A 25,444-nucleotide genomic window follows, 5' to 3' on the forward strand; every position below is an offset into this window, starting at 1 on the left:
TTGCAAAGGGCCCAAGATAGGAAAGGATCTGCCGCATTCCTAGAATTGAGAAGGGTCCTTATGGCTTACGTGTAGCAAGTAGAGGGAGACCTTGGCAAGAGAGGAGGTACTAGAAGGTCATCTGTGGGCAGTGGGTGGCCACGGAAAATCTACATGTATGGGTGGGAGGGAGTGACAGGACTAGATTTGTAGAGGGGCTCAGGGGGACCACCATGGAGCAGGGATACCAGTTCAGGGGTTTGATCTCAGCCAGTAGAATCAGCGTGCAAGAGGATTCTGGAATCCCTTTCTCGGATGCATTCTCTCTACCTGTTCCCATGGTTTGAAGCAGCCTAGGTGACCTGATACATAGTTAATTGCCATCACTTCTCACATAGGATGGTACAAGCAAGGGAGAGAATACAGAGTGTGTTGGGCCTCTGTGGAATCCATGGGTGGACAGGGTAGCTGAGCCAGGGGAGGATAGTCATGAAGGTCAAGGAGCTTCACTTCATTACCTGCTCACCATGGCGGAGTCCTGGAATAAGTACCCTTCACGTGTTACCTCATGTCATGCTCCCACTGTCAATTTAGGGTGGAAAATGTGGTCAACCCCATTTTCTCCAAGAGGACGTTGAAGCTTAGCATTAACACCGGAGGCTCATGGGTCTTGAGAGATGTGCCCAGGGTCGAGGCTAATTCGGGAGCTGGCCCAGGGCTGGCAGCCCCGTAGCCGGCGCCCCCCACCACTGCATTCTCCGGCTGGGCCCAGCCCTCTTTGCCCCATCGGGACGTGGAGTCAACCAGCTTCCCTGAATTCTGGGCGTTTCTCTTTGTGACGTGACTCCTCTCAGAAATAGCACTGCCTTGTGAAGCGGCAAATTCAGGTTCTCGGGATTAGTTGACAGAGGCCAGGACTGGGACGCAAGCATTGTAGTTTTGTGACCCGGGGTCGGTCTGTCTTGCTCTTCTCAATTGAGGAGGAATTCACATAAAGTTGGTCATTGTAAAGTGAATAATTCAGTGGTGTTTATGTGGCACTTTCACATGCTGTTCAGCCACCACCACTGTCTCGTTCCAGAATGCTCCCATCACCCCAAAAGGAGATCCGGTACCCAGCAAACAATGGGCCCCCAGGCCCTGAGAACCGCTGATGAGCTCTCTGTGTGTACGGATCTGCCTGCCCTGGCCTCTTCACAGAAGCGGATCCGACGCCGCGCGGGCTCTGGGTCCGGCTGCTTTTCTCAGCATCGTGGCTTCTCCGGGCATTCCCGCTGTGGCGCGTGTCAGGGCTGCTTCCTTTTTCTGGCTGAATATTCACTCTGTTTTTAATGTCTCTGTGCCTTGGTTTTAGACCAGATGAGCTCTCACATCCCGTTAGCTCTAAAATAAAACCAAGGATGAAGAAAGAAAGAAAAAGGAAAAACCACCCGCCGGAGGCTTGAATCTTTATCGAGCTGCTGAATTTGGATATGTGTGAAAACGTCATTACTTTGCCATGCAATTTTCACAGTAAACCACGTCGTCAAACGCTTGAGTTACTGAAGTGACTAGCTACGGGCTGAAATGGTCGGAAGGTTTCCTAGTCCATTTTTACCGCGGCCTGGTCGGTTTCAACCTGAGAGCGCAGGCGCCGCCGGAAAACGGCAGATTAACTTGCAGAATCTACCTGAGCGCGTCTGACGTAGGAAGCAGGGCCCCAGGAAGGCAATGGGGGGCCAGAATTCCCAAGGGAAGAGAGGGGTCACAGGGTGGCCGTTGGGGTTCCTCGCATTGATGCCGTTTCCACCACGGAACACCATCACCCCCACCCTGCCATGAGAGCCCCAGCGTCTCCACCACCTCTGTCCCCGTGGGCCCCCCACCATCGGTGAGAGCACACACGCCTGGCACCCTGGTCCCCACCGGCCTCCTCCACCGGCAGGTCGCAGAGCCCCCGAGATGGGCTTTCTCACACCTCTCCTCGGTCCCCAGGAAAGCTCGGACTCCATCCGCCCTGCACCCCGACAAGCCCGCGCGAGCCGGGGCCGGGACTGACGGTTCCAGACAGAAGCTGTGCCGTCTGCACAGTGGATATCACTTAATCCAACTGCCTCAAGGCAGGCAGTCCCTGGAGGGACTTCCATGACTCAGATCTCTGAGGCGGATCTTTTTAATTATCTATTGAGCATCTGTTCTGGGTGTACCCTGGCAAGAAAATCTCCAGAAATAGGAAAATTAAAACTTAAAAAAAAAATTTTTTTTTTTTTTTTGCCATCTAGGAATTAGCAGTTTGGCTTGAGAGATGCTGAGAGACAGTGAATGAATACGAAAGACCGGTGGTGACTGTCACTCAGTGAGCCAGGCAGAACAGCTCTAGGAGGACAGGCACTGCCCGGGGGGCCGACAGGCCTGGAAGGTGCACGGCCGTGGGCAGCGGCCTCCCATCCTTGGCATCTTCACCCAGTGGTTTCCCCTAGATGCTTCTGGCCCTTAAAGATGGAAGGAGGGTCACGTTTTAGGTCTCACGGTTTCTCACTCCTTCCCTCGGTCTGCAGGTTATCATCATTTGCCTGGTCATTCTGGATGCCCTCCTGGTGCTCGCCGAGCTCATCCTGGACCTGAAGATCATCGAGCTTGACAAGAATGACTATGCCGCCAAGGTAGGGTGCTGGCAGCCCTTGAATACCATTCCCTGCACCTTTCCTGAGGTGGGCAGAGAGGGGCAGATAGCACCCTCCTGGGAGTAGCAAGTCCTTAACAGACTAAGTGGACTGGGTGCTTTTAACCAAAGAGCAGGGAAAACGTCTTCTTTCCAAATTATAGACAAGCATTTGCTATAAGCAGGAAACCTCATTTCACTTGATGGCTTGAAGCTCAAGTGGTGCTAGACCACTGAGCTGAGGTGTGTCACTGCTTCTAGAGGGAGGATCTAACCAAGACAGTGACACTGTCCCATCTTCAGCGGCAGACGGGCTATTTCTCGGCCTGTCAACATTCTGACGTGGTCCCTGTGCTGGAGGTCTGCCCACTGTTTATTCTTCAATTCACAGCTGCTGCCTGAGCCCATCCCAGACATTTGTCCAGCCTTCCCAAGGCAGCTGCTAGTTTTTCTTCCGTGGCCAGCCCGAGTCCTTCCACAGATGGATGAATATTTTTCCTCTCCCTCTGCCTTTAATACCATCAGTGACATACCTGCTGTACTGTCTTTTTCTCTTAAGATTTTTTTTTTTTATTAGAGCATGTGCACAAGCAGGGGGAGGGGCAGAGGCAGAAGGAGAAGCAGGCTCCCCACTGAGCAGGGAGCCCAACTCCGGGTGTGATCCCAGGACTCCGGGATCACGACCTGAGCCGAAGGCAGATGCTTAACTGACTGAGCCACCCAGGTGCCCCTGTCTCGTGCCTTTTTCCTCAACTTTTTTTTTCCCTTCAACTTTTTATTATGAAAATGGCAAATATACTTTTCACTACATTTGCTTTATCTCTCTATATATCCACAAACACACCCATGTATTTCTGACTATTTGAAAGGAAGTTAGACATCAGGACACAAATACTTCAATATGCCTAAGGATAAGGTCTTTCTCCTACGGAACCGTAATCACATTATCACACCTAAAAAATTATCAATAATTCCATAATAACCAGTTTATATTCAAATTTCCTCATTTGTCCCAAGAGTATCTGTTATAATGCTCTTTTTTCTTTTTTTTTCAAACTAGAATCTAGACTTCTGATACAATACTTGGTTATATCTCCTCAGGCTCTTTTAATCTAGAAGAGTCCTTCCACCTTTTTTTCCCCCAAGTCCAGCCAGTCATCTCGTAGGATGTCCCATGTTCTGGATTTGTCTGTTTCCCCAGAGGTCCTTCAACTTGTTCCCTTATTCCCTGTACACCAGGGGTTAGGTCTAGAGGCTCAATTAGCAAGAGTGCTTGGCTGGTGGGCTGTTTTCTTTATAGCATGGCATATCGCTATCAATGATACTCGCTGGGATCACAGATGGTAGTAAATGTGAGCTGTTCCACTGTCCAGGGGCACTTTCCCTTTGCAGTTAGAAATGATCTGCACAGTGACACTGGACTACCCTCCAAAGATCCTCTTCCCCAATTAGCATCCACCTGATGGTCACTGTCTGAGTCAGTGAATACACTGGGAGATGCAAACTGAGATTTCTATCATTCATTTCACATCTGGTAGGTGGGTTTTTTTGTTGGTTTTATATAGATAGATAGATAGATATACATAGAAGAGCTTTCCTTTTTTCCCCATATGTGTATGTATCACTAAGGACTCATGGATTTTTTTTTTTTTTTAATTCAGTGTATTACAATCATAGCCATTCAGTTCAGGGTCCAAATTGTCCTACTAAATTTGATCACTCTCTCTTCAGGCTGACTGCTATATCCTTTTAACAGGACTCCGTAGTCTTTGAGCATTTCCTTGCTTTCTGGTCCAAGATAATGTCCCAGCTCACTTTGTATTTTCCCTGCCCTAGAATGGAAATAGTTACTTTAATGAAAACTAGTATTTATAAATCAAGATCTGGCAACCCTCTTCAATTACCATCTACCTTGGTGATCATTTTTAGTCAATACACAGGAGTCAGCCTTGGTCTTTAACAATTGCATAGCGCTCCATATGGAGGTACTGTATTTGACAAGTGTCCTCCAGTAGATATTTCTACAAACAATGTAGAAAACCTTTTGTCTGCAAATGATGCTGCAGCAAAGATCCCTACAACATGCCTTTGTGTTGGTGTGAGCATAGCTGTGGGATGAAATCCTAGCATTGGAATTACAGGGCCGAAGTGCACGGGGGAGGTTTTCAACCTGCCGTTGTCCCACTGCCCTTCCCAGGGTGGAGCAGAGACCCTGTCTGTGGTGTCCCAGTCGTGGCCCCAGGCGGAGAACAGTGCCGCTGGAGTCTGGGATGGGTCAGATGAATGTGTTCACTCTCTGTGCCCAGGCAGGTGGCTCTCCAGGCCAGCTCGTGGGCATGCCCTGCCCCGGCCTGTGGCCAGCCCTCGATCTGTTCTCACTGTGCCCCCTCTGTTTTCTCCAGGTGTTCCACTACATGAGCTTTGCCATCCTGACCTTTTTTATGATGGAGATCTTTTTTAAATTATTTGTCTTCCGCATGGAGTTCTTTCACCACAAGTTTGAAATCCTGGATGCCATTGTGGTGGTGGTTTCCTTCATCCTCGACTTCGTCCTCCTGTTCCAGAAGCACCAGTTTGAGGCTCTCGGCCTGCTGATTCTGCTCCGGCTGTGGCGGGTGGCCCGGATCATCAATGGTATGTCCCCCGTACCCCCAGGCCGCAGAGGGACAGCCGGCTGGGCAGAGCCCGGGAGGGGACCCAGGCGTCATGGCTCCTCCTCCTCCTGGCTAGTGTTTTCTAGAGAAAAATGAAGTGGTCTGATTCGGCGTCCCACCACCGCCTCTGTGGCTGCAAACTGACACCAAGTTACACATGCTCTAAGAGGAACCACCTTTCTCCGTTAGGCCTTGTTTTCATGATTATTATAAGGTATTTACAGAAAGGGTCAGATGAATCTTTGATTAAGCCCCTCCAGCTTGGTTCCCAGAGCACCTTTGTTTTTAATTTGGTGTTTCCTGAAGAATGTTCTACCAAACCCCATCCCCCTGGGAGGGGCACCACTTGTTGGCATGAGGAAGCCTGAGAACTCTTGAGTTCCCCAAATTGACCAAGTGGACACTTCTGGGGAAATAACACCTGTTAACATGTTGCAGACTTTGGCTCTAGAGAACACACTTGGGGAAATAATGCTCTACTATACTTCAGGTAAAGATCCCATTCCTCACACACACCCTAGTGGTGCAGGGAGGCTCTGTTTCTGAGAAGCCACGTTTCTGCTGTTAACTGCTCAGCTCTCAGTGAATTCTAGTCAGAGGTGCTCAAATGCGTCTGTGAACCCACCGCATCAGAATCACCTCCAGTGCTTCTGGAAGTCTGGCGTAGACCCTCACAGGGTGTCTATTTTTGAAGCGCTACCAGGTGATTTGGGTGTCCCGTCAGGTTTGGGAATCCCTAGACGAGGGCCCAGCACGATAGACTCTCGCACTGCCAGGAGAATGAGTGAGGCGGGCCTGTCCTCTGACACAGAGCTCCTTCGCTTGGCAGCACAGTGAGTCCTATCCCAGTCTCCCCTGCTGGCAGGGCAAGTGTCACATCTCCGATGCAGGGCTGTGTGAGGGGCTCTGCCTGTGGGCACCGTGGGCTCCCCCTGGCTTGAGGAGCCAGTTTAGATCTTCTGATGAAAGCCCATTAAGAGTATTCATTTGGGCTCTGTCAAAAGAAATAAAGGAAGCTTTTCACTTACTACTGAATATGCTTATGCTAACTGATTATTCATCAAACAGAAAAATACTCTGTGCAAAGATTATGTACCACGGAGGTAGATAAACCATGTCCATGAACAACTCATGAATGCAGTTTCTACCCTTTACTCTCGTTATCACACCATGGTGAGATCTGCTTTGCAGATAAAACCAAACATCTGAGATTTGTGCATTTTCTTTGTCTGAATGGTAGCAGGCCATAGCCTGCCTAATGCCCATTGTTGCACTGCTATCAAATTTCGTGGCAGGACATGAGAGGTCTGAAAAAGCAACAGAAGCTTCAACTGGACTCAGACAACCAAGAATGCGGGTCACAAGGGGCCGGTGCTCCTGGGCTTCACGACCACTGAGTCCAGACGTGGTCACTCTTACTCAGACGGCACAGAGCATCCCCAGTTGCGGCACAGTCTTGTGCGGCCACGTCCGCACCGTGGTGTGGGCTCTGGGGAGCCATCAGACAAGGCTGACGACCCCTCTGTCGGCCAAGACTTAGTTGATCGCCCAACAGCTGAACTGGCCATAGCTGTGGAGGCAGAAAACTGGGAAAGTGACAATCCCAAGGCTAAGCTTGAGCATTTCCAGCCTTGCACTTCCGTGGCTTTTATGGACGTGCTGCTAAGTGCTAAGCCTCTGTCGTGAACAAGCTCTGTATGAAGGAGCTTAACACTCATCTGGTCAAGTGACTATAAAGGATTTCTTAGCCCACGCGAGCTGAAGGGAAATATTTCACAACTGGTTAATGAGCAGCTCAGAAATTAAAAATCTGACCTTCCTGGTTCTGATGCCTTTAAGCGATGGACTGTTTTGTCTGCCACCATTCTTCCCAACTGTATACACTTAGAAGGAAGACAGAGGTTTTTTTCAAGTGGTTCAATTAGAAACCTGTATCACTGAGACTCTCAATTATTTTACAGGAATAATTATCTCAGTTAAGACACGTTCAGAACGGCAATTGCTGAGGCTAAAACAGATGAATATACAGTTGGCCGCCAAGATCCAACACCTTGAATTCAGCTGCTCTGAGAAGGTAAGAAGACACTTTTGGGCAAATGCCATCTGTTTGCCTTCAGTACGGTGCTTCTCCCTACGAGGTCCTTGCTCGGATGCTGCCCTTGGCTCAGTCTTCCTTGTTCTTGCAGATTAGCATCACCTCCTTCCCCAGAGCTGTGCCAGGTACCCCTCCACTGAAGACCTCTTGTCACTCCAGCACCCACTAGACCCCCGCTGACCGTAGCGGGCTCTGCTGGCAGACTCCACGGGGAGTATAGCGTTCATTCAGCTTTGTGCCCTTGGGGCCCACTGAATGATTCCCACATCCCTGGTGAGGCGCAGAAGGTAAACTGAGTTATCTGTCTGCTTTTGTAATGACAGGAACGAGAAATTGAAAGGCTGAACAAGCTATTGAGACAGCATGGACTTCTTGCTGAGGTCAACTAGACACGTGCCTGCTCCATCCCGAAGAGAAGACCCTTGCCTCTCGGGCTTGTGCCGCTGACGAGAAAGGCAGCTGCCCCTCTTGGGGCCGTTTCGGGGAGAGGTTTGGTTTGATGCCTTTGCCTCGCCCCCACCCAGCTCAGATTCTGGGGGGCTGAGGAGGAAAGTCTGTGGGAAGGCTCGCTCTTTCTTGGCGTGACCAAGAGCTTCCCATCCCATTCTCACCCCCTTTCACAATGTATCACAAACTATATTTTCTCATGTTAAACAAACAATTGACTCTTGTTTAAAATGAAGGACAAAGCTGGACAACTTGTATATAAAATTTAATCTCATCAAATGTACTTTTCACATTTCGCATGTATGAGGAACCAGTGCATCATTTCATATGAGCATTCTGAAAGACAAAAGAAAAAAAGGAAGCTACCTTAGCTACTAGCCCATTCTAGAAAAGTCTTATCTTCTTAAGCTGGTCTCAACAGCTCCTCTTCGTGCAGATTCCCCCAGAGAGGTTGTTCTCAGGTACCCAGCCCCCTCCTCTGCAGCCTCCAGCTTCTAACTGGCTCTACCTTGTTCTGCCACCTGACAACGTTTTTCTCAATTACTGTACAATTAACGTATAAAAGAAACTCCTTCCCTCGGGCCCTCCTACTCTATTCTTTCCAGCATCAACTGCTTGGAACCGCTCTGTAGCATCCCATACAAACCACGAGATGGAAAGCTCCAGTGCCTGCCACAGAAACAGCAATTAGACCCAAGACTCCATGTAATGAAGATGACGCTGGGGGAAGATCCCCTCATGAGGCCGAGTACTCTACTCGCACGCATGATTTCACATACAATACTTTGCTATTTTTGTATTCATTTCCATGGGGCCTGAACAAGAAAGAAAACCTGAACTACAATGAGTATTTTAAAAAGAACTCACATTGAAGAGGATGCATAAACTGGATAAACCCTCAACACCTGAGCTACTTCTGGGTCTGTCCCCTTTACAATCTTCCCAAAGGTGCAATTTGGTTTCTGCACATGACCTACATGGCTGACAGTACTGGAAATCACCAAGACCAGATGGTGCCCCATTCTAAGGTCAAACCAAGGGGAATAAAATTTCCAAAAGGAGGGGAGTGAGTGAAGAGGGGAAGTGTGTGGTCTGAGGGTAACCCCACGGGTCGGAGGTAGAATACCAGGATGTGTCCAAGGGAGCCCAGGCCCCAGAGCACTCAATTCTAGAGGTGATTAACAACTTACGTCAAACAAACGGAAAGAAGAAATTAAACGGCAGCCTGGCATTGATGGTTGGCCGAGCTCTGAAGCCTGCCTCCGCAGGGGCAGATGCATCCACAAAAGCAACCGCAGTGGAAAGGAGAACCGTCCTCTCATTTCCTGAGTTGGTCTGTAATAAAAAGAGTGTTGCAAGCCCTGCCTTCCAGTGTGCGCTCCTGCGCTCAGGATAACAAAGCTGGGACAGGCCGCATTCTGGAACCTTCCTCACGTGACCGCGGTCAGTGCATCTCCTAGGCATGTGGAGGCGGCCTCAGCCACTCACTTGGGTGAGAGAGTTTTTACCTAGGTTGTCCTAACCCACCAACGTCGGCCACAACTCCATTTTCAAAGAATTTTAAAGATCAAATCTAAACAAGAATGCTAGTGTCAATTCAACTGTTGTCAGTGGGTTTTCTCTAATGCTGAACTGTTTTAAGAATTCAGATTAAATTTCAATAATTTTTTCACAAAATAAATTTCACTATCACACTTGAGTTTTGTCTGGACTTATGTCTTAACCTACACCTTGAAACCCAAGTTAGACCTACCTCAGGAAAGGAGGATGAGAGGAGACTTGCAGTCACGTTTACTATTTTAGCCTGTGGATTCAGTAAGGACCCGTATTTAGTCCACTTCACTTCTATCACCAAAGCCATCGGGAGCTGGCAAGAATCCTGCACAACAAAATGCCATTAATCAATCTGAACATTACACAACCTCATGTCAAACTTAATCTGCAGTTCAGAGTTTTAATTATAAAATGTTTCACATAATACAAAATGTTCTGAACAAGACAGTGAAGAGACTCTAGAAGTTCAGATAAAAACAGCTGAGAGCACGTATTTTAAAGTACTCGATGCTCCAGAAATATTTTAACACCGAAAGCAGCATTTTTCCAACCTCTCCTGTTTCTAGAGGCCAGCATTACTTGGAAGTTGTGGCGATCCCAACACCAAACCATGGAACCTTGGGCCCCAACTTCATCCAGCTCAGAGATTCTTGAGGGGAGAAGCTGGCATGGGGTGGGGGGTGGGGAGGGGGGAATGGCAGGAGTCATAGAAATTAAACCTAATTGCATATCACGTTAAAATGCACCCAGAGGAAATGTAAATGCTTTCTCTGATTTCATCACTTGGCGATTAAGCTGTTACACAGCGGTATACAGCCGAGTCTGTAAGATACTAACTCTCCGTGTGAGCCGAGAGCAGCGCCTGCGCGAGCGCAGGCTGGAGACCTGGGAGCGGGCCTGAGGCCTCTGCCCCAGGGAAGAGTGGCCAAGGGGACCTTCCCAACCCTTTCCCTGCCTTTACTTCGCGTTTGTTGGCAAATGCGAGGACCGCTGAAGCAGCACAACAGGTAGAAGGAATTCCACTGTAATACTCTACTCCTGTGTCTGTTTGAAATTTCCCCACAATAACAAGCTTTTTAAAATATGCCTCTTCAGGGCATGAAAAGCTAGCAAGCAAGCCTGCTAAATTTGGTGCCTGCCAAAAAGGCACTGGTGGAACTCCTTAGCTGGGAACTGCCTCTTAGGAAGGCTGCAGGCTGGAGAAGAGGCAACACGCAGCCCAGGGAAGCTGGGCCTGGCACCTGCGTGCGGGTCTGCTGCCACCGGAGTTTCCCGCAAGGTAGGTACAAAACCTGCCCCAGGCCCTCTGAGCTCCCTGCACAGCACAGACCCCAAAAATGCAAATGTCTGCACTGCCTCTCCTCCCAACCTGTCTTCCCTTCTGAGGGGGTAGTAACAATGTCTTAACCTATCTCTGAGAAGCCAGAAGCAATGTGCCTGGTTCACTGAGGCGGCAGCGTTGAGCCAAGACTGAGCAGCTGAACAGCAGGGACCAAGTAATCCTGGGTCTCTGCTGGGGACTCCGGAGGAGGGCCGGATCAGAGCTGGAGAGTGGGTGCTCACCCCCATTGTCCCCCTGCTATAAATATGCTAAGCAGATGAGAGGCCTGAGAAGCTGCGACACAAAAGCTGGGCAATTAAAGGATAAGATGGAGAGCACGCCTCCAGTGATGGGGACCAGCCCACATTCTGATGGCTGAGACAAAAGAAAAAGGTAGGCAGAGGAATCACGTGTGATCAGGAACCTCTTTGTAGGATGTCAACTTCCATTAAACTCTTTGGGGAACTTTGGAATTGAAAGCTCTCACATGCGGGCTGCCTTTATAGACCAGGGAACAATGGCTGGGGCAGTGATGTGGACTGGAGGAGTCTCACTTCCTGCCACAGTCCTCACACTCTGTCCTATCATAATGCCTCATGTCACACCAACAATGATCGTGGGAATAGTCAGGATGGTGGTGAGTCCCCATGTTTGGAGCAACCACTAGGCCCCACAAATGTTACCTCGTTTAACTCAACAACCCCATGAGGCTGATACTATATAGCTCTCACTTCCTATTTCACAGATGAGGAAACAGGCTCAAACCCTCAAAGGCAAGAGGGCTAACAAAGCACAAAATCAGTTTTCAAGACCCAGGCCCATCTGATAACAAAGGCCGAGTTCCTACCCAGAGCCATCTGCCTCCTCAACAGGTGGCTCCCCCAGCTGCCTCTACCTCCCCACAGGGCGGAGGAGCAGTGGGAGGAGAGACCACTGGCACGTGGCCTTCAGCTTCCCCCTTACCTTCATGTGGGATGCCTGGGTGATGAAGCGGACCGGTACCCAGTCCAGCACATCCTGGGCCTGGGAATTTCCAAAAGGGGCCACATAATCTGGGAAGCCTTGGCCCTTCAGGAGGCTTTTCACTTTCTGCACTGCGAGCTGGCATGTAATGGCTTTGGGCAGTCTTTTGGGAAGGAAAAAGAGGTCGATGGAATGGGGCTGTTGTTCATTCCAACAGTTCTCCAGGCCTCAACAACAGGCATGCCCTCTCCGGTTGCTTTATTTTCTCTCTCTCCAAACGGATTATTTGACAGAAGCCAAAGTGTCTCTAACTCTCAGAAATCCTGGTTGGCCAGGGAGAAACAAAACAATGTTTCCCAAACTGTGTTCCACTGAGAGGCTCTGTACAAGAAGAGTTCTGTGGCCAAAAGTTTGGAAAATATTGCATGCCCATGTCCCTCCTGCAGCACACTGGCATATAAGGGCTCTGAGAAGTCCTTACGGTAAGGAATTGTGTTTTTAACTTTAATTTGGTGTTCCTCAAACATATTAATTGGACCACAGACATAGCCCTACTGACTCTTCAGAAATGTAATCCAAGGAACACCCTCTGAGAAATTCTGGTCTAAAGGGATCAGAACCAATAATATAAATAGTATCTGTTGGTCTAACCAAAACAATGATGTAATTACCCTGGGGGCAAGTAGGGATGGGAAGTGACTGGATGGCAGGGGTAGGGGAAGAAAGGGGAAAGAGCCAAATCCTTGCCTTCCATAGTGGGAACTCAACAATTCATAAAACCAAAGTGTGAGGAAATAGTATTACATATAGGTTATTGACAGATTTGGGAGTAAATTTCCAAAAACTCAGCTACAGGAGTTGCAAGTGATCACCTGCAGAGTGGGGGAAATGAAGGTAAGAGCTGGTGTCTTTATAATAAGCCATGCAGGGCTGTTTGATACCTTACACTCTGTATATGCTAAAAAGATAAAAACAGAGATCACATTCAGGCTTCTTCTCACTGGGTTTGTTGCACTACGTATATTAAAATTCAGAAATACAGGAAGGACTTCCAAGCAAAGTATTTTTACTGTGAACTCAAGTGCTGTGCAACCTTAAGACCTACAAAAGCCTTGGGATTTTTAAAAATGATTGCAACAGTTTTCCTTTGAATCACGACAAATGGTTTATGGTTGTGAAAATTAAAATTAGAAAACAGAAGTACTGTCACTGGTGCTAACAGGTCACACTGTGGCTTTCACAGGCGCTCGCTGGCTGATGCAGAGGTTTGATTAAAACGGGGAAGAGTAGGAATGCTTTGTTTTCTGATCAACACAGACAAGTTCCAAAAGCAGCAAGTTCCTGTCTTACCTTAGTTTACAGCCAGACTGCATATCATAACCAAATAATACTGGGGTCCGGATCCCCTCGACTGCTAAGCAGTCTTGCTCGGCTGTGCTACGAAGAATAGTAAGTTGTCCAAATCTGTTCATGGTCTGAATAATCCCAGATATTCACAGAAAGTTAAGGGACAATCACCCAGTACTAAGGCAGTCTGATTCTCAGGACACGGTGACAAATGTGTGACATGAGACAGGAGTGAAACCCAAATAACCTTCTCCGGGCCTCTGCGATCTTGACAGTCATTTCCCAGGACAGAGCAGAAAATAGTTCTATTTTCCTTGAGTAGTAGATTCTCAGAAGAAAAATCCTCAGAAACTGTTCCTCCAAAATCATTCCACATTTTCCGAAATTACTAAATTTAAGAGTTTCTGCTTGAGTATGTAATTAAATGTATCTAAAAGTCTGTCAACTTTTCTGTCCTAAGATTTTCATTATAAACCACATTTTCCTGGGCCCTGCTATTCCACTCCCAACCACCAGTGTCCACACGGCCCCATCTGCTGTGCAACAGACCCACCACCCACCAGAGCCACCCAGAGAAGTCCTGGCCCAAACGAACCTCCAGCCGACAGGACCCTCAGCAATAAACACACACGTGGACAGGGAAATCAGCCTTCTCCACAGAACCAAAAAGGATATCCCTTCTGAGGCTGAAATCCAGCAGCTAATGGGAGCCCCACAACATAACCAGGGTTTCCACTGAGAGGAATTGGCTTTGTATTTTGCTGAAAGACAATGCAGAAATGCCCCCCAATAATTCTCATTTTAATAAGGAAATAGGGTGAAAATAAAACACTTTTCACAGTAAAATCTGGGATTTCCAACAAATGAAAGAATTTCTCCCCCTACTCAGTACTATAAATATATCTGCTGAGTGTAGGAGTACATCATTCTATAAAAGAATGAGCTCGCATGGAAGAGAATCTTATTCCCGGAAAGGAAAAAGATACAAGGACTCTGCCTGATTTTGTTACAAACACATGCTACATTAAGCCCTTTGTTTAGTAAAAGTGGATAGATGGTTAAGACTTCTAAACAGATTTTTTTTCACTAAGAAGTTACAACTTTTTTACTTGCGATTAAATACATGTACAGGGTGCCTGGGTGGCTCAGTTGGTTAAGCAACTGCCTTCGGCTCAGGTCATGATCCTGGAGTCCGGGGATCGAGTCCCGCATCGGGCTCCCTGCTCAGCGGGGGGTCTGCTTCTCCCTCTGACCCTCTTCCCTCTCTTGCTATCTGTCTCTCATTCTCTCTCTCTCAAATAAATAAATAAAAGATTCTTTAAAAAAAATATATTATCATCCTATAAAAAATAAATAAATAAATATGTGTACAAAAGTGATCAAACTTACCTGAATGAAATGAATTTCAAACTTCTGCTCGAGTGGAACCACTGGCCCGCTCACTGTCCCCAGAAGGAGAGCAAGGCCAGCCTGCGCTATCTCCCCTGCCTCTGTGTATGTGAGGCTGTACTTGACCTGAAAACACAATGGCACTCCACACACACCTGTGCCCGCTACATCAGTAACTCCAAATACACAGAGGAGGCAAATCCTCTCCCAGTTCTCCACTCACAGAAGCTTTTCTCTCCTGTCCCATCAGATTTCAGGAGGTAACGCCTCAGCACCACCCCCAGCTGACAGGGTCATTTGAGCCTCTCTGTACCTAGTTACATGAATTCCAAATCAGCAGGTTTGAACAGAGTGTGATGAATCTCTGCAGAGGAAATGTGTTAAAAGCAACAAAAAACAAATTCTGACATATTTGTGAAAGTCTCTAGGTTTGTGGAGAAAAATCACACGCAATTATTTCAGAGACCTTACTTAAGGAAGCATCCTCTAATGACACGGTGTACCGGCAAGCAGGAGGGCAAGCCAAGAACACCAATACCTCAGGACAGGCCAGAACCCCCTTTGGAGGGCGTCCAATTACCCGCTCAGGACCACGCAGCTTGAGTCTGCCACACACAGACTCAGCTTTCCAAGCCAAATCGGGTACCTACCTCAAGAACGACATTAGTGCAGATTTTAACATCCCCAGCCTCAACAAGAGTCTGGTTCAATACGATCGAGTCCTCCAGTCGGGTTAGTGTTTTATTCAGAGACTGAATGAGGATGGACTGAACAGTGATAGGGATCTGCAAAGCAAAGGAGAGCTGGCTCACTAAGGACACTGTCCAACAGAGATGAATGAGTCACAGTGACGAGAACCTGAAGACAAACCTCTGCAAATACACTGCCAAGCAGGGAAAAACAGGCAAAAGAACAATATGCACACTCTAATTGTATACTCGCAAAAATACAGATAGATATTTATACGTACATGCCTTTACATAGGAAATACCAGAGAATATAACCACAACTTTAGAAGTGGTTCTCCCTGAAAACCTACGTTCACACAAAAACTTGTACACAAATGTTCACAGCAGCATTCATAACAGCCAGAAACTGAAAACAATGCAAATGTCCATCAACTGATAAATGGAAAAATAAAATATAGTATATCCATATAAAAGAATATTATTCATCCATAAAATGGAATAAAGGGCGGATTCATTCCACCACATAGATGAATCTTGAAAACATGCTAAGTGAAAGAAGCCAGACGCAAAAGGTCACATATTACATGATCCCATTTATAGGAAATGTCTAGAACAGGCAAATCCACAGAGACAGAAAGTAGATTAGTGGTTGCCCAGAGGCTGAGAGGTTTGGAGAAGAATGAGGAGTGCCTGCTAATGAGCACAGGCGTTCCTTCTGGGGTGATGAAAATGTTCTGGAATTAGGTAGTGGTGATGGTTGCACAACCCTGTGAACACACTACAAACCACTGAATTGTACACTTAAAAATGGTGAGTTTTATGGTATGTGAAATATATCTCAAACATTCACACACACTCACAACTCCATCATATCACCCAACGTGTATACGCTCCCCTCCACAGCACAGCTCCTACCGATCGTGCACTCGCTCTGTACACACGTGTGCCCGTGCTCCACAGTCCAAGGACACGCCCCCCACCCCCCACGCCCTCCCTAAACATAGGCTTGACCCAATTCATGAACAACTTCTACACACACCCTTACACATACACACTAGGTGGTGGGATCATGGGAAGAGAAAACAAGAGACAAGTCTTTCAAGCAGAAGCAGGAAGTCCTGAATAACCCAATGCTATTAAAGGACATCTTTCATTTATGGCCACTGGCAGCAGAGTGACAAGCAGCAGGCAATCCTTTAAATGGCTCAACCCTCTAGGGAATTGGCCTCTTCATACTGTGCAACAAATCTGACATTTGCACTAAATGTCAGCACTTAGAAACCACTGTTTAGGAAGGAATCTACCTTGTATCTAGTTGTTTATATTGAACTTTGCCCTCAATTGTGTACCATGCTCCCATGACCAAGAACACCTGTGACTGTCCGTGTAAGTCAAACCTCTAAGAACGTGCCATGGTTCGGAGGCAAAGACAAGCCGTCATGTGACAAGAGTGGCAGGAGGGCAACACCAATCGCCACAACACCCTCCACGTAACAAGCCCTATGGGTCGGTGTAAGAGCTACAGAGGGAGCCCCTTGCTATGAGCTCTTCAGTTTACATCCTCAAAAGACAACCCTGGACTCCTTTATCTGAACCTACTGATCCCTGGTTCAGCAATAATGCAGGGTTCCAAGAAAATGCACACCCTTCCAGACCAGCCTCTGACAGAACCGTTCCGGTGGTGTGGGGGTGTGCTTGGCAGAAACCAAAGGGTCCAGGTTAGACAAGCTTTGGAAAGACGGATGGATGAGAGTAGGTGGAAAGAGCTGCTCTGGTCTATCAACAGCCACTGGAATGGTCACAGAATGAAAATGGTAGGGCTACTCTGGTTTCCTGAATGTCCTATTCATCCATATCCCATTTCCACACTACCCTGTGGCAAAGAACTAAAGGACACTTAACAATGAAATTATAGAGCCATACCTTCTTTCGGACGGTTCACTAGATATGAACTGATTCCAGGCAATCCTAACAGGCTGGGGAATGAGGAACCTGGATCCAATTTTTATATTCATCATCTAACAAATCTTGGAAGTTACTTTTTAAAAATACTTTAAGCAAATCTCTGATATGAGCTGACATGTTGTCTGTTATAGAGCACAAGCTCTGGTATCACACAGATCTGAGTTATAAGCCCCAGTCCGTCACTTCCGGACTGCACGGCCACAGGGTGCGAAGAAAAACGGTGTGTGAAGCTTGGAACTCGGGGTCTGGCACACAGTACAGCTCGTCCAGTGTCATGGTTGAGAGTAAGGTCTTTGGGGATTCCTGTCCCAGCTCTGCCACTGCCTCTCTGGGTGGCCTTGAGCAAGCTAATTCACTGCTCTGGAACTCATGTGCCAGGGAGTGACAACAACAGTACCTACCTCCTAGGCTTGCTGAGACAACGGACCTCGAACACGCACGGGACTTAGAACAGTGACGGCACACAGGACGTGCCTTTCCATAACATCCCATCATCCTCACAACAGGCCTTCCCTGCTTGACTGCACCAATCTCCTAGGCATTCACTCAATTAACACGTAACCCACTGAGTGCCCAGCACTTACGAGGCCCTACCCTAGCGCTGCAGATCTAGCCTGCACAAGGCAGAGAGGGTTGCCGCCCCCACAGACAGTTCAAGTTTGAATGGTAGAATCAAAGCACTTTTTAGAGGCTGGAGGTATTCGAGAGCTAGTCTATTATATGGTTTTCAAACTGGGTTCCTGGGAGCCATAGGATTCCTCAGAAGAACCAAAAAGGAGAGAGACGGGAAGGCCGGGCAGGTGGAGGGCTCTGGGCCCCACCCCTGCTTCAACCACGGGCTTTGGATTCAATCCAAGTTACACATTAGGGAGAGTTCTGCTTGAGATCACATTTGAAAAAACTCTGCAACTAAAACAAGTTTGAAAACACCTTCACAGATGAGGAAATCCAGACCCACACACGGAAGTGGGAAGCCCAAATTCACATGACCATTTCCTTACAAGTATCTACCTCAAATACGTGTTTGGGTCTCGAGACTTAATGAAATCGGGTACAGTAGGTAGCGTGAGCACTGTCCCCAGTGCTCCCGGGGCGCCAGATGCTGCACGGAGCACGTCATGTGCATCCTCCCACTGGAACTTCACGTAGACCTCTGGGGCGACACTCACCATCTGCTGGACAACTGGGGGAGTGAGGCACATGTCACAGGAGAAAATAATGGCAAAGCTGAATTTTGAACCAAGGCCAGCCAATCCCATGAGCTCTGGGAGACTGTGACAAGGTCAATGCCTTGGGCCTCCTTGGAGACTGTATTCACAGACCCAAAAATAAGGGGTAGTAGATCCATGTTCCTTTGCTCTGACATATCCACAGAAAGACCTTGGCCACCTGCTCACAGCCTGACAGAACCTCTGAGCCAGGGCCAACAGAACCTACACCCATACCTCAACCCCTGAAGCTACACTGGAGTGTCCCGCCCCTACACAGGTGTGGACATTCACGGGGCAAGATGTTTCTATCTTCTACCCGGGACAGATAGCGCCTTGGGAGCAAGCCAGCTCTCTGGACAAGAGACCAAGAAGATCTCAAGGGATGCTGGGGAAAGCACAGAAGCCAATCACACCCATTGTCTCTCAACACAGCTATGCCATTTAAATATGAAAAAAAGTGCTAACTTCGAAAACAGGGAATTTGAAAATCTGCCCCCCCTTTTTTTTATTACGTTATGTTATTCACCATACATCATTAGTTTTTGATGTGGTGATCCACAATCCATTGTTGTCGTATAACACCCAGTGCTCCATGCAGTACGTGCCCTCCTTAATACCCATCACCTGGCTAACCCATCCCCCCACCCCCCCTCCCCTCTAAAAACCTGTTTGTTTCTTGGAGTCCATAGTCTCTCATGGTTCATCTCTCCCTCCGATTCCCCCCCTTCATTTTTCCCTTCTCCTAATGTCCTCCATGCTATTCCTTATGTTCCACAAATAAGTGAAACCATATGATAACTGACTTTCTCTGCCTGACTTATTTCACTCAGCATAATCTCCTCCAGTCCCACGTTGATGTAAAAGTTGGGTATTCATCCTTTCTGACGGCTGAGTCATATTCCATTGTCTATATGGTAATTACAAAAGGGTCGGATGCTACTATGAGCTTCCCTATTTCACTGGTGCTTGCCTTTTGGCAAATGTTGTGACTGGCAGTAAGGTATCCTTGTAATCCTAAGTGTATTCATCTCAAAAGGTTTAGAAATAAGACCGTGCATTATAAACTATTTTACTTTCCATCAAGAAATACTCTTACCTCTGCCTTTGTTCTTAAACCAGGCACCTAAACAAAAAGAAACAACAAATTTTGTTAAGTACAATGAAAAGCATTTGTATTGCTTTTTCAGACCATGGGTTAAAGGGCATAACTATCTTATTAAAGACTTCATAAAGAGGAAAACAGAATTTCCTTAAGAATTGCCGCCTACATATTTTCATATCTATGTCATAATTATTTCCTTTCCTATATTCATTTCCCTCAGATTGGAAGCTTAATAGAACAGAGCAGCCCCATGGAGCTGGTCTCAGGAAGTCTCCCTGCTTCAGTGTAATCGTTCAGTACTTTCCACATGGTCACCAGTGACACAGCGCTGTGGGGAAGACGTGGCTCCTAGCCTTCCGGTCACCCTCCTGCGCCTGTCCACACTGGAAGGCCACCATCGCTGGCCCGGGCAATTTCCAATGCCTCCTAACTGCTCTTCCTGCCTCTAGGCCAAACCCCTCAATGGTGAGCTCCTGCCTCCCCAACACAGCCGAGCACTCCTTCCGAAGGCCTCGACTTCCCTTCACTTCCCATCCCCAACTCCCCCAGCCTTACTTCTCATCACAGGACACCCTACAGGGCCAAAGGGAGCTTCAGGGAGGGGGCTGAGTAGACATGCTTGGAGAGGCCAGTGCTGAGAGAGCTGTGGCTGCATGCCTGACAGGCTATTTCCAGGACCACCATGAGAAGTCAGCTAACTGGAAGAATTCACAGGCCTACGTGGCTGATTTATAAGAAGAGGGGAAGAGGGAATGGGAAGGGAGAGGAAAATCGTCAACCTGATTCTGAAGACTGCAGTCTGGATGAATAACGATGTCATGGACCACCCTACTCCTTTCCTGTTCCCCCCAAAATAAGGAAATCAGGAGGTGAGGGTTCACAGTAATCATACGGTTTTTTCATCATTGAAAAAAATCTTCACCTCTTGCAACCCTCCATGCCATCCCCCAAATGGGCCAGTGGCCTCCCTTATCTCTTCAGGCTTCAGTCACTACAACCAGAAAGAAGGGGCCTCTATACTGCCGTGACCTCCCGTGACCTCTTCTCCTTCACCAGCAATCCTATTTCCTGCCTGTTCCTTCCTGCTGACTTCATCTGCCAACCAGAAAGTGGATTTTCTATTCTTTTCTGGCCTGTCTCTCAAAGAGGTATCTTTTTGGTGCTAATGTGATCATTTCTGTCACAGACATTAAGATGTTTTTATAATTTCTAAAGTTTTCAGTTATTAAATCAAGTCTTTTTTTAATTCAGGAGAAAGACATGATTGGTTACCATCAAAATGAAAGCCAAAAAACAAAACAATGAATAAAAGCAAAATATGAACTATATAAAAATAATTATTTTAAGTGATTATTTCTCTATCTTTGGTATCAGTATACCAAAGAACTAGAGAAGAAAAATTTAAACTTGAGTTGTCAATCATGTACTGAAATTATTCTATACTTGTCATACTTCAAAAGGGTGCAAAGAACAGAAAACAAATCTGACGAAGAAGATTCACTTCAAAATAATTCTTACCCTCAAAATTTTAGGGCTGCTGTAATAAGCCATGCCCAGGGCTTCAATTTCTTCACACTGTTCCAAATTTATCCTTCTGGTGCACTTAACAGCTTGGTTCACCAGAAATGCTGGAAATCATAACATTCCCAAGGAAAAAAAAAATGAGAAAGAAGAAATTTTTTAACTGTCCAATGGTAACTAAAAAACTGTAGTCTAAGTAAAACCATAAAATAAATTATAACACAGATATACAACATGCTTAAAAAAGGACTTAAAATTATATTTTTAATACGTAATACACTCAATTCAAAATTCAAAAGGCACAAAAAGATACTGAGAGAGTATTCTTCCAATGCTTGTCCGCCCTCACCCATCCCCAGACACCACCAGAGACAACTACTTGTCCCCAGAGACAACCAGCATCAAGTTTGTTGTGTATCTTTCTGAAATATTCTATGCAAATAAAAGCATGTGTGTACATATATTTTTAGTATTTCTTTCCCCTTTTAGAAACAAACACATGCTATATATTCTACCCTTCGCTTTTTTTACTGAACAATGTCTCTTGGAGTTCAGGCTATCTTAGAACATGATGAGCTTCCTCCTCCTCCTTTTTTTTTTTTTTTAGGGATAATTAGTATTCTGTTATGGATATGTCATAATTTATTCACCAAGTTCACATTAACAGACACTTAAGTTGTCTCTGGCTTTGCCATCACAAACAATGCTGCAATCTATTTTGCAAGCGGGCCAGATTCTGTAGGACCAACTCCTAGAAGCAGAACAGTGGGTCAAAGGGCATATTCATTTGCAATTTTGACACATATTGCTAAACTGCTCTTCACAGAGGTTGTACCAATTTGTAGTCCCGCCAACAATGTAGATGAGGGCCTACTTCTCCAGAGCCTTCAAGTTCCTAAGCTTTGCCAATCCATTACATGGAAATGGTATCTCAGTTTGGTTTTAATTTACACTGTTCCTATTGTGAGCAGGGTTGAGTGTCTTTTCAACAGAATCCCCTTTCGTTCCTATATGAAATGATGTTTCATTAGGCCACATGCCACCATACACTCCTTAGCTAGCTTCTTCACAGTGGTGCCGCCTTAAGGATCGGAGAACCACGCCTGCTGCCTCCCACTGCCAAGACAGTTACTCTACAGACTCTGTGATGCTCCTGAAAGAAGCAGGTCCCGCGGGAGGTGGCTATGTAGGCTGCATCCCTGCTCCACCACTGCCTGAGTGAGCCTGAGCAAAAGACTGAATGTTTCTCAGTTTCCACATCTAAAAAATGAATAACCCGACCTTCAGGGATTATTGTGACAATCAAATGGAAAAACATATGCAAGCACACGGTAACTGCTTAATAAATATTAGTTATTGACACACGTTAGCTCCAGTGGAGAAAGAACTTCCCCAAAACTAGAAGGGTTAAACAACTGAGCAGGCTGGTTTCAGGTAGTGAGTTCCCCATCACTACAAGTGTTCAAGCAGTGACTGCATATGGCAGAAAAGATGTGGTTGGGAATCTGACCTGCATAACCTTTGAGGCCTCTTCCAACTCTAAGACTGTTTCCAGTTATGAAGCCTGTTTAATTGTGACTACTATGAATTTAAACTAAGAGCAAACTGTTTATAGACAGAAAGAAAAATACCCACAGTCTTACCTGCAGGGTTATCATCAGTGCACAGAGATGACATAAGGGGAGAGGGAAATCTCAAAAATGAATCTGAAGTCTGCAGACGAGCCCCATACTGCAAAGAGACCAGCCAATAGCTATTATGGTGCTAAGAAAGCATTCATGCAACACATACCGGACACCTACCATGTGCTAGGCAGCATTACAAGCATCAGGAACACAGTGATGAGCAAAAAACAGATGCAGTCTTTGCCTGCATGGAGCGTACACCTAGCTGCCCCACCCCTTTCTTTCAAGGGTATGTGTTTCTGTGTATGTGCATGTCGTTTTATTTGCAGGCTTTTTATTTATTTTTTTTTTTAAAGATTTTATTTATTTATTCATGAGAGACAGAGACAGAGAGAGAGAGGCAGAGGGAGAAGCAGGCTCCCAAGGAGCAGGAAGCCCGATGCGGGACTCGATCCCAGGACCCTGAGATCATGACCTGAGCCGAAGGCAGACGCTTAACCATCTGAGCCACCCAGGCGCCCTATTTGCAGGCTTTTTAAAAGATTCGTTTAGAGCACGTGCGCGTGTGTGCAAGCATGCGCGTGCAAGCACATGCGCGCAAGCAGGGAGAGGGGCAGAGGGAGACGGAATCTCAAGCAGACTCCCAGGCAGAGTACAGAACCCTACATAGGGCTTGATCTTATGACCTGAGCTGAAATCAAGAGTTGGATGCTTAACCGACTGAGCCACCCAGGCACCCCTGCAGGCTTTATTACAGAATTCCTCTGGAAAGGTATATAAGAAGCTGACATAGTGTCTGCCTCTGCAGACAGGAACTGGGTGGCTGGGAACAGGGGTGAGAGAGGTAATTTTTTTTTTTTTTTAAGATTTTTATTTATTTATTTGACAGAGAGGGAGAGCACAAGCAGGGGGAGCTGCAGAGGGAGAGGGAGAAGCACGCTCCCCACTGAGCAGGGAGCCTGACATGGGGCTCGATACCAGGACCCTAGGATCATGACCTGAGCAGAAGGCAGATGCCCAACTGACTGAGCCACCCAGGTACCCCAAGGTAATTATTTTTTACTAGCAATAATTATTTGTTTTATTTTTTTTTAAGATTTTATTTATTCATTTGAGACACAGAGATACAGAGAGACAGAGAGAGCATGAGTAGGGAGAGAGGCAGAGGGAGAGGGAGAAGCAGGCTCCCCGCTGAGCCAGGAACCCAATGTGGGGCTTGATCCCAGGACCCTGGGATCATGACCCAAGCCAAAGGCAGACGCTTAACCATCTGAGCCACCCAGGTACCCCAGCAATAGTTATTTAAATAACAGATATAGCACACATTAAAATCATAACACTGATGGGCCTTCCTTCCCAAAATCAAACTACATGAAACCTTTCCCCAATATTCAAAACAAAATTTACACCTATTGTGCATACAACCAATTTTCTTGAATTTAAAAGTATCCAAATGCTTTGGTGCCAACAAGGATATGGGGAAATAAACCCTCTCCTTCACTGGACCTGGGAGTTTAAACTCCTGTAATCTTTCTAGAGGGCAATCTGATACGGATATTTTAAATTTCCCTTCATTTTGACTAAGTTAATCCAGTTATAGGAAGGTATCTAAGAATTAAATCAAAGATATAAGTATCTATAAGAATGTTCATTGTGGATTATTTAAAATAGAAAAACTGGAAACAAATGTCTGTTAATAGTGGGGAATGGCTCAATAATAAAAGCCAATACATACATAGAAGGGATACTTTGTATCAGTAAAATGTAGCTCCAACAGTAGCTCTGACAAGTTACTTTCCTATACAGAAGTTTTTATCAGTTAAATGAGGACAATGATGTATCCTTTTCAGGGTCCTATGAAGTAATGTCTGGAAAGCTCTGCAAGAAATGGTAACTTTTATATTGATATGGGAAGATGCCTAAGATTTATCAGAGTAAAAAAGGAAGCTTACAGAACAATGTAGATAGCTATAAACCCTACTTCTGTATAATACTATATGTATATTTTTATAGATGCATTTAAAAATCAGGAATATAAACCAATCTGTTAACAGTGATTTGCAACGTGCATTTTAGTGGACACAGGGGCCTTTCCATCCTATGTACCTCTATACTTTTAACTTTTAGAATTAGCACATGGTGCTTTTTTACTTCTCTTCAAAGATGCTTCCAAAAAATCGGAAGCTTATTCAAAGTTAATGTATATCGCATTTAAAGGTTTACCAATGAATAGATATAAAATAGCACACATCTTCCTAAAGCCTGTAAAACTAAATGTAGCTTTGAGAAGAGGACCAGGCACCCAACCAATCCACTCCGTGTCCCCAGCAGCATGACTCAAGCACTCTGCTGCGTCTTTTGAGGTAGAGAAGCACAAAGAATTCTGCAGAGACAAAAGCAGGCTTACTAATGAATAAACAACTTTCAACCCTACGTTACAACTCAACTACTCATTTTTAATTTTTGTGATCTTTGATTTCTAGGCATGAACATTAAGTTTTTCCCTCTATAATGTGAATTCGGTCTCCGGGAAGCCAGTTTTGATACTGAAAAATTAACTTACAAGGATGGGATATTTGCAACAAGATGGTGGACTTAATCAAGTTCTTGGCTCACCTTATATTTAGCAGTAGCTGGAATGTCCGACTGGGTTTCGAAAGAAATCTCTGATTCTGAACTCAAGGAAAAACCACCAGATGTTTTCATCAATTTATCAAAATTATTTTCATCAGGCACTTCTGGATTAATAAAGGATAACGCGGGTTTATCTGTTTTTTAGAAAAAGTATTTTAAATCAGCGTAAATATGTACATTATTTATATAACATAATATTTGGAAACAGTTTTTAGTAGCATTAAGGCTGATGTGAAAAAAAATAGTGTCTCTTTCTGTATTTACTTTACCCAAAATTTCTTGAGTTTTATTAAATAAACAGGATCCC

General features: G+C 46.0%; 2 protein-coding genes across 16 annotated transcripts in view; one reads left to right on the forward strand and one right to left on the reverse strand.

Moving 5' to 3' along the window:
- Nucleotides 1-9,515, forward strand: part of HVCN1 (hydrogen voltage gated channel 1) — a 542,590-nt gene extending 533,075 nt beyond the window's left edge. For all 6 annotated transcript variants that reach the window (XM_081802251.1, XM_081802248.1, XM_081802249.1 and 3 more), the window contains 4 exons: nucleotides 2,517-2,621; nucleotides 5,023-5,254; nucleotides 7,236-7,348; nucleotides 7,693-9,515. In XM_081802251.1, coding sequence (XP_081658377.1) covers nucleotides 2,517-2,621; nucleotides 5,023-5,254; nucleotides 7,236-7,348; nucleotides 7,693-7,758 — 516 coding nt within the window. In that variant the 3' untranslated portion in view covers nucleotides 7,759-9,515. The remainder of the gene's footprint in view (nucleotides 1-2,516; nucleotides 2,622-5,022; nucleotides 5,255-7,235; nucleotides 7,349-7,692) is intronic.
- The window catches only part of TCTN1 (tectonic family member 1), a 29,307-nt gene continuing 11,927 nt past the window's right edge, over nucleotides 8,065-25,444 (reverse strand). For 4 of the 10 annotated variants that reach the window (XM_081802230.1, XM_081802236.1, XM_081802235.1 and 1 more), the window contains 12 exons: nucleotides 25,120-25,271; nucleotides 22,522-22,609; nucleotides 20,876-20,985; nucleotides 19,352-19,378; nucleotides 15,041-15,175; nucleotides 14,391-14,516; nucleotides 13,675-13,762; nucleotides 13,005-13,143; nucleotides 11,655-11,817; nucleotides 9,570-9,695; nucleotides 9,007-9,151; nucleotides 8,065-8,152 (listed from right to left, as the gene is read on the reverse strand). In XM_081802230.1, the coding sequence (XP_081658356.1) occupies nucleotides 9,008-9,151; nucleotides 9,570-9,695; nucleotides 11,655-11,817; nucleotides 13,005-13,143; nucleotides 13,675-13,762; nucleotides 14,391-14,516; nucleotides 15,041-15,175; nucleotides 19,352-19,378; nucleotides 20,876-20,985; nucleotides 22,522-22,609; nucleotides 25,120-25,271 (1,298 nt within the window). In that variant the 3' untranslated portion in view covers nucleotides 8,065-8,152; nucleotide 9,007. Of the gene's footprint in view, nucleotides 8,632-9,006; nucleotides 9,152-9,569; nucleotides 9,696-11,654; nucleotides 11,818-13,004; nucleotides 13,144-13,674; nucleotides 13,763-14,390; nucleotides 14,517-15,040; nucleotides 15,176-19,351; nucleotides 19,379-20,875; nucleotides 20,986-22,521; nucleotides 22,610-25,119; nucleotides 25,272-25,444 lie in introns of all 10 variants that reach the window. The other 6 variants (XM_081802231.1, XM_081802233.1, XM_081802232.1 and 3 more) reach the window with 6 other exon arrangements.

The sequence above is a fragment of the Leptonychotes weddellii genome, chromosome 13 (assembly GCF_054177405.1).
Source record: "Leptonychotes weddellii isolate Sample4059 chromosome 13, ASM5417740v2, whole genome shotgun sequence".
Classification (NCBI taxonomy): Eukaryota; Metazoa; Chordata; class Mammalia; order Carnivora; family Phocidae; genus Leptonychotes; species Leptonychotes weddellii.